The 14,349-nt window shown below is 34.5% G+C and overlaps 2 protein-coding genes across 4 annotated transcripts; both read left to right on the top strand.

Annotated features, from left to right (window-relative positions):
* The first annotated feature begins 712 nt into the window (after window positions 1-712).
* On the top strand, window positions 713-8,140 carry LOC139902816 (RNA-binding motif protein 25-like). Of its 3 annotated transcripts, none has more exons than XM_071885462.1 (8): window positions 713-1,035; window positions 1,147-1,270; window positions 2,388-2,641; window positions 2,737-2,889; window positions 3,810-4,218; window positions 5,120-5,809; window positions 6,349-6,887; window positions 7,701-8,140. In XM_071885462.1, exons 1-8 carry the CDS (start codon window positions 835-837, stop codon window positions 7,950-7,952), a joined length of 2,622 nt encoding a protein of 873 aa, XP_071741563.1. In that variant the 5' UTR covers window positions 713-834; the 3' UTR covers window positions 7,953-8,140. The 3 variants fall into 3 exon arrangements, with proteins under 3 accessions (XP_071741563.1, XP_071741562.1, XP_071741564.1); XM_071885463.1 differs by lacking the exon at window positions 713-1,035 and adding an exon at window positions 1,847-1,937 and having other exon boundaries at window positions 1,169-1,270; XM_071885461.1 differs by having other exon boundaries at window positions 713-1,270.
* A 3,658-nt stretch (window positions 8,141-11,798) lies between these two features.
* LOC139897656 (probable xyloglucan endotransglucosylase/hydrolase protein 33) lies at window positions 11,799-13,712 on the top strand. Its single transcript, XM_071880350.1, has 4 exons — window positions 11,799-12,081; window positions 12,215-12,315; window positions 12,417-12,625; window positions 13,235-13,712. The coding sequence occupies exons 1-4, from the start codon at window positions 11,850-11,852 to the stop codon at window positions 13,641-13,643; spliced, it is 951 nt and encodes a 316-aa protein (XP_071736451.1). The 5' UTR covers window positions 11,799-11,849; the 3' UTR covers window positions 13,644-13,712.
* The last annotated feature ends 637 nt before the right edge of the window (window positions 13,713-14,349 follow it).

Consider the following 14,349-nt stretch of genomic DNA (forward strand, 5'->3'; position numbering starts at 1 on the left):
TTAAATTGGTATACTTAATGGAATGTCAAATTAAGTTTAATTTAAAATTCGGCTTGGAATTGGAGCACCAAAACGGTCTTGGTATGTATCGATGGTGAATTGATATGTTTTTGATTCGTTTGTTTTGTTTGTAAGGTAGTTTTGACAATGATTCTATGAAGGTAGTTGAGATATTGTTCAACAATGAGTTGAAAGAGGCTTATGCTATTAGAGGCGAGGTTAGAGGCACCATTGAGTGTCTGATACTTTCCACCTCTTCTTTAAATATTCTTATTTTCTAATCGTATCACATTGTGATTGAACTGATATGATCCCTATTAGATATTATGTCGGTGAACACTGATCATTTTTACATAGTTTGATTCCACGTTTTAATGTAGTAAAAGATGCTATTGACCTAAAAACTTAGTATTTATTATCTAAAAGTTTATTGTATTGATTTTTAGAATGCTTATAAAACAAGTTTCATATAAAGTCAGATTTTTTTGAAAGTGTAAATAGCCGACAAAAACACCAACTACATGAAAAGCGAATTAAAACGCGCCCGCCGCAACATACGTCCCGTTTTGAATCTAGTTATGAACAAATTTAAAAACTCACAAACTTAATTCATTAATCATTAATTAAAAAATTAAAATTAAATAAATTCTAAACAAACTGGATATAAAGTACGAAGAAGTACTCATAAAACATGACCAAAGTTATAGACTTATAGATAGATAGATAGATCCGCGTTAATCAAATCAAAACTAGGGCACCAAAATTAGGCACACCAATTTATTTGTCGTCGTCACTCTCGATTTCAATCAAATCAAATCAAATCAAATCAAATCGATGGCGAATTCAACAAATTCACCGGAAAAATCAACCACCGATCCAACACCTCCACCTGATAACCCGAATCGATCGAAATCGGATCTACCAGATTCATCTTCCTCTGCAATTCCCCTAAACCCTAATCCTAACCCTAACAATTTACAACCAACTGCCATTGCACCACCGCCACAAATCCAACCGTTCGTACCGTCGTCGCAGGTCAGTAACGTCCCGCCGTCGTTTCGGCCGGCAGCACTGCCGGTGCCGGTACCTGGTGCTCCACAGTTTTCTCCGATTCCAAACTCTAATTTTCAAAATCATGGAATTCAGCCGCCCGGTGTGATGATGCAACCGCCGCAGTACGGACAGCCAGGTCAGCAACCGATGAGGATGTATGCACCTATGCCTAATGGTTATCAAATGTCTGTACCTCAAGGAACAATGAATCCGCCAGGTGGGTTATGTATTTTTGTTTTGTGAATTATGTATGTTTTATACTGGAGTTTATTATTGAATTGTTGTTATATGTGGTTGCAAAGTGAAAAGGCCAGAACTTTATTAATTTTATTAATTGATTGATTGATACATATATAGTTATGTATATGTATGTATGTATGTATGTATTCTAGTATATATATGGTTAAATGTGTAGGAGTTTCTGTAATATTTGTGTTAGTTGTGGCTGTTAAAGAGTTTTAATCTGTATAATAATGAAAAAAGTTCGGTGGAAAGCAATTGGGAAGAGTTCGGTGTTAGTTTAGGAAGTATTCTGGTGCAGTGTGTGATAGTGGTTGGAAGGCTGTTATTCATATCACAGTTTCTTAGAGACCATTACATCCAAAAATTTTTGGTATGAACATATTTCGCCTAGTTTTCTTTATGCTAATTGACATAGAAGAATTCTAGTGCGAACCGAAAAAGGTGTTTTTTATGACCCAAACGAACCCACTGAATGTAAAAGCTATGTCTTCTAGTTTGTCATGCTACATGATGTGTGCCATGTTAATTTTTAGTAGGTTTTTATCTGTAGTCTACTTTCCCTTTAATGGGTTCTCGAATCGTGATTTGTCGGCAGCAAAACATGCTTGCAACTGAGTGCATCTTGCCCTTTACATGCCAAGGTATCACAATCTTTTAACTACACTATTTGGTTTTGATTCTTTGCATCTGCTACTATGTATGGTTCTATAAGGCTAGAGTTTTAAAACTGTTGAAAACAAGTTAGTGTCTTTGAGACTTTGAATGTCTCTTGTTACTAAATCCAATACTTCATGATTGGTGCATGGAATATTTTGGCAAGGCCCCACTACTTTACAGGATGCATGAGGTAAGCTGCTTTGTACGTCCATGATCTATGAATTCCATATTATTGTCCTTTATTTTCATTCAGGGTATATGTTCATGTTCGGCTGGTGTGCTTTTGCTGCCATCTCTAATTGCTTTTAGTATTTGGGTAAACACTGTTGAGTACTAACTATGACTTTATATTTGACCATATGCTTTGAAAAACTGTATTCATTTTCTGAACATGCTCTAACAAGTTTGCATAGTACTTTTGTTTAATGATGCAGGGATCATCCGTTATGGGGCTCCATATCCACAAATGCTTCGACCCGTGTATCCCCAACGACCACTTGGTGCAATGGGAGTTGTTCCAACATTATCACGCCCTCCAATGATGGCTATGCGGGGTCCAGTAGTTCCTACCATTGTTAGGCCTCCTATCAATTTAAACATATCTCAAGCAGAAAAACCGATGACTACAATTTATGTTGGCAAGATAGCATCAACGGTAGATAATGATTTCATGCTCTCCCTTTTGCAAGTGAGTTTATTGCATCTATTGTAATTTTTTTTTTTTTTTTTTTTTTGAAGTTATTTTACTGTGTTTTGACTTACACATTTAAATGTCACTTGAAGCTTTGTGGACCTGTTAAAAGTTGGAAGCGTGTTCCAGATCCCACTACTGGGGCTTTGAAGGGCTTTGGGTTTTGTGAATTTGAATCCGTGGAAGGAGTTTTACGTGCTTTGCGGCTGTTAAGTAAATTGAGCATTGATGGTCAAGAGCTAATGGTATGTTTTGTTCTTATATCTTTTACTGTTCATGTGTCGCCTTCTTTGCTATATTACACGTAAGTCAAAATTTTGTGGATTTTTAGTGGGGGTAACGGGTCTAAGCAGGTAAATTTTTAGTGTCACAAGTGTTGCAAAAAATGGCCGAGATGGCCTTCGTAACGGGCGTCGCAACGGATTTGCTATGTACCGCTGCAATGGATCTAAAAACGGGTAAAAAGGGTCAACGATTAAACAACGGTCAACAACTGTAAAAACAGTCAGCGACGGTAAAAAACAGTTAAAAACCTAAAAAACTAAACAAACGGCCTAGACGAGGTCAAGACGGATGTTGGCCAACATTGACTTTTCATATATATTTCAAACATTAAAAATTTCAAATTAAAGGCAACGTTGGTCAAACGCAATGTATTCGACCCCGTCCTGACCATTGCGATGCAGGTCCTGACCGTCTCGACCTCGTCTCGCGTCTCTTTAGTGTAACTGTAACATATCGGACCGGGTTAACCCCGAAGACTTCTTGTTCACAAGAGGTCTTAGACTCGTAGGTACAAACCTCAATAACAGCATATTGGGGTGATGGTCAGTAAAAAAGGGTCGGAAACGCTTACAGGATAATCTGATTATGCTGCTTAAATCTGAGTAAAACACTCCCCTTCCTCGGGTACCCTAAACACGGACAACCTTATCCGTTCAGTGTTAGAGGCTAAATACAACCGAGTCAACCTTTCATTAGTAAATAGGTTGAAATTACCACCTTAATTACCCATAACAGATAATTCATCTGATTGTACATCCTTTTGTTTATCTCCTCTTGTTTTTTCCAAGTCTTTTGCGCTCTGTTTTCGTTAAACACACACTAGTGTTCTATCATGATTCATATCATTGCTTTACGTGACTATGGATCTTGATTTTTACAGATAAATTTTGACAAACCAACCAAAGCGTATCTCAAGAGTTATGTTGAAAAGAAGAAAAAGGACGACTCAAAGAATACTGAAGGGGCTGATAAACAGGACGAAAATGCATCTGTGGAGGAATCAAAGGATGTTTCAAAGGAAGACAAAAAGGAAGATGATAAAGATAAAGAAGCAAACATAGAAATTGATGATTATTCAACTTTTGGCCTTGTGACTAATGAAGATAAGGAAGCTGATAAAGGAGCTAATGAAAAGCTTAAGGGAATGATTGAAGAGAGGATTAAGAACAAACCGCTACCTCCTCCGCCCCCGCCCCCGCAAATGACTCCCGACGTTATTCGAATATCAACTTCTGAACATCCCGCAAAGTCGGTAGACGGAGATTCAGATGCAGATGTAACGAGAAATTGTAAGTATAGATTCCATATATCTATATTTATAGGATTTATAGTTTTGCGATTTGAGACGATCTGACTGTTGGTTATGTGTTGTTACTGTTTTCAGAGTATAATTTTCGGATAAGCTGATTCTGCGTATAGTTTGTTATATGTATACCTGGCAAACGGGTCAGTTTGGGTAACGGGTCAAAACGGTTTTGGGTTGAAATGGTTCATGGGTCAAACGGGTAAAAATATTAAACGGGTCTAAACGGGCTAGGTTGGTCGGTTTGGGTAACAGGTCGAAACGGGTAATGGGTCAAATAGGTCAGACGGGTCATATACCTTTAAATTTGATTTTCTACATTTATTATATTGTTTTAGTTATTAATATTTTTGTTATAGATATAAGAAAATATTATTATTATTATACATAATAATTGAAATAATTGATATACCCATTAAAAATTTCATAAATAATTGATGGATTAAATTTGTTATGCTCGACCCATTTGACCCATTTACAAGACCCATTAGACCTGTCTCTATTTATTGAACTTTAGGATATGATACCCATTTGACCAGTTCTTTTATATTTTGTATAAGACCCAATAGGTTGGATAAAAACTCATTGGACCTTTTTTTAAAGTTTTTGTTTACATTGTAACGCTTAATGTATTTCAAGACCCAATTGACCCGAAAGCTTAACCCATTTGACCCACACCAAACATCATCTTCTACATTTTATTCTGGTACAACTAATCTTTTGATATCGGTAAGTTAAATATATAGTCACTGTCATAACGTGTTTCTAAATATCCCCTTGGTGTCAATTTGGTAATATGTTACCTTCTTTTCACCGCTAACAGAAGTAATATTATTCGTAGTCTCATGTTATGATTTGTTATCTTATATCGATCTTTTCAATTTCAGTGGAAGATAAAAATGATGAAGAAATGACAAGCAAAAGCATACCTTCAAGTGAAAACGAGAAACCCGAAACAAGTTCACCCGATCGAAATATAAAAACCGATAGACGGAGCAAAGATAGAGAGCGAGATCTGAAACGTGAAAAAGAACGGGAACTCGAAAGATACGAACGCGAGAGGGAGCAAGAACGGGCCAAACGAGAAAGGGAACGCGAATACAAAATACGTGAAGACGAACGCCGATATCGGGCCCGTCTAAAAGAATGGGAATCACGTGAAAAAGAGAAAGAGCGGGCCCGCAAACAAGAGAGAGAAAGGGAAAAGGAACGTGAACAAGATAGGAAATATGAGATTTTGGATCAAGAAGATGACGATGGGTATAGTAAAAAGAGGAAATATAGAAGTAGTGGTGAAGAACGAGAGGAAATTAAAAGGAGGTTAAGGGAAAAAGAGGAAGATATGGAGGATAAAATTAAAGAAGAGGAAGAAATTGCTGAAGCTAAAAGGAAAGCCGAAGAGGAAAAAGAGATGCAGATAGAACAACAAAAACACGCGTTAGAATTATTAGCTAATAATAATACTGTTAATGGAAGTGAAAATGCAATGTTAATCGATGGAAGCTCGTTGGATATCAAAAATAAGGCTGCTGATCATCAGAATACTGATGTTGAGATGAAACACGCGATCGAAATCGGTAAGTTTTATGTAAAACACAATTTGGTCAAAATAAAAAAGTCCCGAGAGTACTTGTTAAACTCTGTTTTTACAATTCGGGGAGTACTCGGTCAAAACTAGGTCAAACGCCAAAACTCGGGAAGTCGGTCAAAATTGATCAGAGTTGGTCAAAAGTCAAAATTGGTCAACATCAACATCCGAGTACTCCCTGAGTTGCCGAGTACTCTCAAAAAAGTCCTGACCGAGTACTCCGCGAGTAGCCATATTTGCAACCTTGCAAAACTGAAATGGGTCAAACGGGTTATAAAAGGCCCGAGGGCACTCTAGTTATTTTTCAAACGTGTAATTATTACGGAGTATTTGATTGGTTTAGTTTGTGCAATAATTTGATCAATTATCTATTACTCTTAAGAATTTGACAAAAATGTAGTTGGGAATAGCATAAAAACTTTGTTGTCTTGATGTTTCTAGTTTTTCAAAATCATTTTTTTTTTGAACGAATGAAATTTTATTAAATTTATATAGTTTGCTAACCATTCATGGGGCTGTATATAACAGGTAATCAGATTACCCAAAATGGGAGTGATGATGATTCAGTCATGGCTGCTGCATCAGACACAAAACATAGCAACACAACCCAGACCAAAAAGTTAGGGTTTGGTCTTGTTGGGTCAGGGAAAAGAACAACGGTCCCGTCTCTTTTTCATGAAGAGGAAGATGAGGATGCACAAAAGGACAAAAAGATGCGGCCTTTGGTTCCTATCGATTACTCAACCGAAGAATTACAGGCCGTTAGAGAAACTACTCCTGTTGCACCTTTAGCTGCAGCTGCTGAATTTGCAAAACGAATTGGACATGCAAATTCAAAAGAAGAAAAGCCCGATTCCGATAGGGAACGAAGTAAACGTGATAGATCGGGTCATCGAGATCGGGACCGGAATTATGAGGATAGTAATAAATCTAGAGAGAAAGAGCATGACAAAGGGAAGACACCTGATAATAAGAAGCTTTTGGATGCAAAACAATTGATTGATACAATTCCAAAAACTAAAGATGAATTGTTCTCATACCCTATAAACTGGGCGATCTATGATAAGGTTAGTATATTTCTCCTTCGTGCGTTTTTGTCTTGTCTATCTGTATGTTGTTACATTTGTAGTGGAGAAGCTTATGGAAACTTGCAAACACGACATACGCACTTTAAAGTTGGATGATACTTGGTCTTAATTCGAGTTGGGTCATACATCTTGAAGCTTCAAAATTTGTATCAACATTTAAGCTGTCACAATATGATCACAAGTTCTTTATGATTTCACAAGTTGCAAGTAGATTTGACATATGTTTGTGTTTTTAGTTATATATCTGCTACAAAAGCGTACATGATATTTGCAATCACACACACACACGCGCACACACACCCACCAAGTTTGTAAAAGTTGCGAGTCGGTCGGGACCTTGGAGGGACAAGTCGGTTGAGACGGGGGTTGAGTTTGGCGTTGACCAACATTGACTTTTAGTAATAAATAAATTGTTTGATATTACTACACATAAATATATCCAACATAGAACTTCTATTTCTGGGTATATGACAATCTAATTTTACAAAATACAAAATTTTTGACCTAACTTTGACCTTGACCCACTCAGACATGACTCAGCCTGGCTTTGACCGACTTTGACCCGAATTATTTTATCCTTGACCGACTTTTAAAACTTTTAAGGTGTTATTGGGCGAGTTGGGATGGGCTAGTCCCCAAACCGATGCGTCGGCCGACTTCTACAACTGTGACACACTTGGCTGCGTGTAAAGTAACACACAACGTGCAAGAACTCTAATCGGTGTATATTTACAAATTACAAAAATATACCTTATTACAATAATTGGGTGCTATTTGGTTGTTTTATTATAGAATGGATTGCATGAAAGGATGAGACCATGGATATCAAAGAAGATAACAGAGTTTTTGGGAGAGGAGGAGGCAACGTTAGTAGATTACATCGTGTCAAGCACTCAAGAACACGTAACAGCAGATGAGATGCTTGAACGGCTTCAATCTATTTTGGATGATGAAGCGGAAATGTTTGTGTTGAAAGTATGGAGAATGCTCATTTTTGAAATCAAGAAGGTGGAAACGGGTCTTACTGGGAAACCCAAGGCTTGACGTGCTGTGCCGTTGTGGTAGTATTTTCGAGGTTCTGTTATAGTATTATTAGAACATTTCTTTTTTTGTAACAAATTTATTTTTACCTTTCATAAGCTAATCTAAGATTAATTTACCTGAAGTATGCTGGTATAGTCGACTAATTTTTCTACATGTTTCTTGAATGAATAAGGTTTTGGCTTTGCTTATCTCGAAATGCTTAGGTAACAATGTATTTTACTTTATCAAAAAAAAAAAAAAAAAAAAAAAAAAAAAAAAAAAGAAAAGAAAAGAAAAGAAAAGAAAAAGCACTATGTATTACTTTATTCTTTTTCATTGCATTAGTAGTCCTCGTGATTTACAATTTGTTGCGTGCATAGTCTTTGTCCGTTTGATTGTTAATTTTTTTCGTTAAATCTTCTCTGATACCCTGATAGGGTAAAATCATCATTTACTCTTTCCTCTCTTATCTTTTCACACACCATCATCTTCTCTAACATACAAATCTCAATAAAACTTGGTTAAACATCTTGAGCATGTGACTTTCTTCCAACTTGCAAAGTCATTGTTATAACAAAAATCCATACCAGATAATGCATTTGTTGGTGGTCTGGGCTCCTTCTACGGATGGTTGTGTCCAAGCCTGTTGATCTCATCGGAATTCGGGTGAGGTTTTTAGCATGTTTTTCTTCCATTTACTTGCTTTATTACCTTCTCTATTATATCTTAACCTTCTTTTTGTATTCCTCGCCATTTTTTCTCTCGAGCTGTAGCTTTTTCTGATAAATCTTGGTTCGCAAGGACGCAAGAAGTCCTTTTGATTCGCGAGGCATTTTGACTATTTAGTTTAATTGAGGGCTTATCATTAGAGTTTGATTGAACAATGTGCGTTTTGGTTAATAACGCTTACTTAAAAGAAATGATGAAACTTTGCTAAAAGTGAGGATACGATAAGTGATAACCTTAGTTATGGGTCATTTGCTATACGAAGAATAAATTTATGTAAAAAAATTGTATTTTGTCTGATTACAGGTTCAAAAAGTTGTGATATTATTATATTGATCTAATGAGTTACCTAAATCTTAAATTCATCATTAAACATCAATGCATCATATTAAGATGACGAAGATGATGTGTTTTGCATGCCAAATATGTTCTCTCATTCACATTTAATGAGAAAAACAAAATAAAATTCAACCCATTAGCTCATCAACATGCATGTCATAATCAAATTACAACTTACGTTGGAGCAAACATACATTACAAGAGTCAAACTTTAAAATTTCTTACTTGTAAAAGTTATAATTAAAAAACTTCAGGGTTTTAGAAATCGGAATTGTTCGGTTTTGAACCGGTTTTTTTTCGACTTTGATTTTTTTCTGGATTCGACTTTGATTTTTTCCCGGATTTAATTTTTACGCGTAAGAAATTTAGCGGACAATTGCAATATATTGGGACAGAATGAGTAATTAGTAGTAATATTATTTGCTCATATCAAACTTTCTGTTGACAATGTGTTATGCCAATCATGTTTAAAAGTAGCTTTGGACTTTGTTTTTCTTGAAAATGTTGGTGAATGTATCCGGTTAACAGAGGATTTTCGCGTTCTACCACAGAATCATAGGGCGAAAGAAGATAAGCTGGAGGTATTAATTTTTTCCTGTATAAATTTAAAAATTAGATCTTTCATCAGCATTCGGTTCTAAAAGCCACAATGACTAGTAATAAAAATCTCGTTAAATTAGGAATACCCTTTTGTCAACTATTAAATTACCAGGTCACTTATATATTTATATTTACTAATGGCCTTTTTCCAAGTTATAATATAGTTTAGGATAAATCTAAAAGACCAGTTGGCTCATAAGAATTCTGATTTTAAAAATTTATGAATGAATGGGTTGAAAATATCAAACAGAAGTTTATAAGTGTGTAAATGTATAAATAAATGATATGTCAAGATTAAGCTAAAAAAATTTTCTTCTGTATCCCACATCAGTGGTTTATAAGCAACAATACCCTATAAATGTAAAAGGCACGATTTATAGAATAAAAAGAAAAGTCTGGCTTCATGGCTTGACTTTTTGGCTTCATTTCTCGTTACTCTTCGTAAATGAGCTTAGTAATTTTTATTTATATAAAAAAAATATATAGGGCCTAACTTAAAATTATTGGGCTCCTAATATTACTGGGCCCTGAGCGGTTGTACATGTTGTACACCCTTCGGGCCAGGCCTGAAAGAAACAAAACATAACAAACAACCAACAACAAGATAGCAAAGCCTTATACCTACAAAAGAAACAAAACATAACAAACAACCAACAAGATATCAAAGCCTTATACCTACGAAACAACCCCTACAAACCGAACAAACACAATGGCAAGTTGATTTTTCTCGTTGAATGCTTTCTGACCTATGTCAGCAAGTCTAGACAGTTTAAATGGGCAAGGGAGGGCCCTGAACTTTCAAAGTTCGATCACATTAGTACAATTTTCTTGATGAATTCAAGATATATCTATATTTTAATTACTTCGCCCCAAACTTTTCCCATTACTATTTTGACCCATGTATAATATCATGATAACTATTTTAAATGCTTTTCGAGGTGTTAGGATTTGTATTTTGAAGAATGATTATGTGTTTTAGATAATTAGAATTAGATAATTAGCTGTAGGAAAACGTGTTATTGTGTTCAGGTTTAATTATTCTATTTATTAACACGATAATTAAACACTCAGTTTGGTGTTTGGTAAATTAGTGAGTATTTGATTATAACGTTCTAGTGCATTAAGAGTTAATATGTTTTTTTAATTTGTTTTGAGTCTCTCTGACTGCAATTAGTTGTTTTAGAGTTTAGCTTGCCAAATACATTTGATTAATTATTTACGATTTAAAAACATAATTTTCAAATAATCGGTATCTAAACGCAAAGTCAAGTCGCCGAATCTTGTGTAAGTGAAAAGTAGTGAAAAAGAGTAGTGTTGTTTAATGAATTAAAGTATATGCAACCTTTTATTTCGTTTTCTAATGAAACCACTATGATATTCAGACCTCATATAGTATGTTAGTTTAGCTTAAGATTTTGAGCAACTACAAGTAAATTTGTAGCATTTGGCAACTATTTTGGTCTAAAATGGTGTCCAGCTACTTATGTTTTTGCCTTTTAGTTAGCTAACTTATCACTATTAGGCATTAGCTATCACAAAATTAATAAAAGCAAGTTGAGTAAGGAAGAAAAATGGACCCTTTATATTATGTAATGTATGCCACAAAACTATGAATGCAACCTTTTGTTTAATAAACAGCTGTAAACACCCAAATTGCAGTTAAGCAATTCATAATTATCAACTTTTATTTCAATAAATAAAATGTCATTGTCATTGTAGTTACTCGTACACAATTTTCTTGTATATCAAAGTTATACATGAATTTATATTTTATAAATTAATTTAAATATAAGTAACAAAATTTACTTGTTATGCTATTGTATAGAAAAAGCAAAGGTAAAACTAACATATTAGTATATATTACCAAATTACCAAAAAGTAGATATCTCAAAATGTCGAAATTTTTTCTAGTATAAAATGAATTTGAGATTTGGCTGAAATGTGAATTTAATTACCATATATTATCGTAAATTAATAGTCCTCTAAAATAAAATCTTTATAAAGGGGTTTAGATATAGATCGATATTTGACTTAAAACTTACTACAAATCATAGATAAAAAATGACATTAAACCTTCACCATTCAATAAATAAATATGGGAACCTTTATCTTCAAAAAAGACTTCACTATAAAAACAAATCACGTAATTAAGACTTTAAATATCAAATAGCCAAGCAACAAACAAAAAAGATGTATATAAACCATAACCATGCATCCTATCCAACAATTAAGCTATCCTCTAAACACAACAAAATGACATCTTTGCTACAAAGGTTTCTTCTTACATGTTTTATTTTCTTTAGTGATTTCATCATACCAACTTGGTCTCGAGGACCCGTATATAAGCCTCCAAGTGTCGAGCAATTAACTGATCGTTTCCATCCAACATCCGTTGCAGCCAAAATGTCCACTTTATATGGAGCATCCAATGTTCATATGAAAAACGATGGGTCATATGTGGATATTAGTCTAGACAAAAATTCAGGTATCTTACGTTACTTATATAGAAAGTTCAAACTTCACTAGCAGCACATCTTGTGTTGGCTAGAGAAAGGGTCGAAAATGAACACCAGATGTGACCTTGTAATTACTAATACGTTTTTTGAATTTGGTTTTAGGTTCTGGATTGGTGTCAAATGAAAGATACCAACATGGATTCTTTAGTGCTGCAATCAAGTTACCAATGGGGGTAACTTCAGGAGTAGTACTAGCTTTCTACGTGAGTTACATATAACATTTGCAATTAGTTTATTACTATTTATTATATGTAATTTTAAGTGAAATGTTTAAAATAACTTGTTATATATTGTTATGTTTTAGATGTCCAATTCTGATGTTTTTCCACACAACCATGATGAGATTGACTTTGAATTGCTTGGTCATGAGAAAAGAAAAGATTGGGTTCTTCAAACAAATATTTATGGTAATGGAAGTGTCAATACTGGAAGAGAAGAGAAGTTTAACCTTTGGTTTGATCCTACGCAAGAGTTTCATCAATATAGCATATTATGGAACACCCATCACATAGTGTAAGCTAATTTCATAATTATCATTATCATTATCATTATATAGTGGATAACCTCGTCGTAAAATTTTCATCGAAAACTTGACCAAAGTTTTAAAATCGTAAAAGGTCCATTTTTTCAACAACGATTTCGTTAAATCAAATCTCCCTAATAAGACGCTAGAAGAGACTTAGAGCGGTTCTAAAAGCCAGAAATTCCAGTAAATCGAACTACGACCTGTAAATTTAGGCAAGAAAATAATAAATACAAATAAAATTAAAAATATATTACATTTCTTCATAGGTCATTAAATTTCTTCACAAATAAGTACAGTAGATCTCGATGTAGAAGTTATATGTCCAAAATGCAAACATTTCGTTGTAGAAGTTTCATAGACCATCGTACCTAGTGGTAATTAAGCTAAAGTCTAACGACGAGGGAGATTATTGGTCTTAGGTCTAAACGTCGAATGCTAACTAAAGCTAGCTAGGGGTCACAAAAATAACATGTCATTGAAAATTAAAGTGCCATTAAAACAACATAAGAATTTTGGAGCTCCTTGTAAGTCATAGGTTGTAGTTATTCATTAACTAGTTCTTAACTTATCTTTTTGATAAATTTGTTATGTTATAGGTTTTTGGTGGACAATATACCTATAAGAGAAGTAATACACAACCAAGCCTCATTGTCTATATATCCATCGAAGCCAATGTCTCTATACACTACCATTTGGGACGCTTCGGAGTGGGCCACACACGGAGGAAAATACCCCGTTGATTATCATTACGCACCATTTGTTGCGTCATTTGGAGAACTCGAAATGGAAGGTTGTGTGATACTCAAAACAAATCCGTCGTCTACAAGCACGTGCTCAAAAAGTTCGACACTTTTAAGCGTAGATCCTGTTGATGGAAATGAATATGCAAAGCTAACCGTACAACAAACCGTTGGTTTAAATTGGGCTCGAACTAAACATATGTTTTATTCTTATTGTAAAGATACTTCAAGATACAAACTTCTTCCACCAGAATGCGATACTTGATTAGTTATAATTCATTTGCTAAAGTTCTTGTAATACTGATGATTATGATATGATTATTATATGGGTATATATTGATATTGATTCTTGAATTTTGTAAAAGATTGATTAACGATCATCTTGTAATGATATTATGATTATTTTCGCGTATACAGTTGAGTTATTGTGTATTTGTTGGAGCTTATCATATCTTTAGATCGAAGTTTCTAGCGAATCGTTAAGTTTCGGGTATTGATTTAGTCAAACCGATCAATATATGATGGATTAGATTAATGTCTAGAGTTTAATTCGACTTAGATGGGTTTCAGGACGATTAAGGTAGAGAGAAAATGGCTGGAACTCTTTTGAGGATATTAACCCTAAATGAGAAGTCTTTAACTCCTTTTACATTCGTCAGGTCTTCTGTCGTGCAATAGACCCGTCTGTTGTGCGACAGTCTCGTCTGTCGTGCAACAGTCTTGTCTGACTCTAACTTGTGTCGTTTAATACGAACTAGGGACTTAAAATGCTACCCATAAAAATAATTCTAAAATCAAAAAATCATTTTAGCCTTTTAAATTTTATCTATACATGAACATAAGAAAATAAAGGAACAACATTATAAGAGCATAGCTACAAAACATAAAGCATAAAAATTTGTTACTCATTTGACGTTACACGTGATAACTATATCAGACTGAATTTTTTCACGTTAAGGTGCGGGTTTTAT

This window comes from Rutidosis leptorrhynchoides, chromosome 3, assembly GCF_046630445.1.
Source record: "Rutidosis leptorrhynchoides isolate AG116_Rl617_1_P2 chromosome 3, CSIRO_AGI_Rlap_v1, whole genome shotgun sequence".
Taxonomy (NCBI): Eukaryota; Viridiplantae; Streptophyta; class Magnoliopsida; order Asterales; family Asteraceae; genus Rutidosis; species Rutidosis leptorrhynchoides.

Bases quoted from the DNA above. Each gene is read 5' to 3' on its own strand.
- LOC139902816 (XM_071885461.1), top strand. From the start codon at position 835: ATGGCGAATTCAACAAATTCACCGGAAAAATCAACCACCGATCCAACA. The intron at 1,271-2,387 runs GTGGGTTATGTA...TTAATGATGCAG, and splicing joins AGGAACAATGAATCCGCCAG to GGATCATCCGTTATGGGGCT. The intron at 6,888-7,700 runs GTTAGTATATTT...GTTTTATTATAG, and splicing joins ACTGGGCGATCTATGATAAG to AATGGATTGCATGAAAGGAT.
- LOC139897656 (XM_071880350.1), top strand. From the start codon at position 11,850: ATGACATCTTTGCTACAAAGGTTTCTTCTTACATGTTTTATTTTCTTT. The intron at 12,082-12,214 runs GTATCTTACGTT...ATTTGGTTTTAG, and splicing joins TAGTCTAGACAAAAATTCAG to GTTCTGGATTGGTGTCAAAT. The intron at 12,316-12,416 runs GTGAGTTACATA...GTTATGTTTTAG, and splicing joins GAGTAGTACTAGCTTTCTAC to ATGTCCAATTCTGATGTTTT.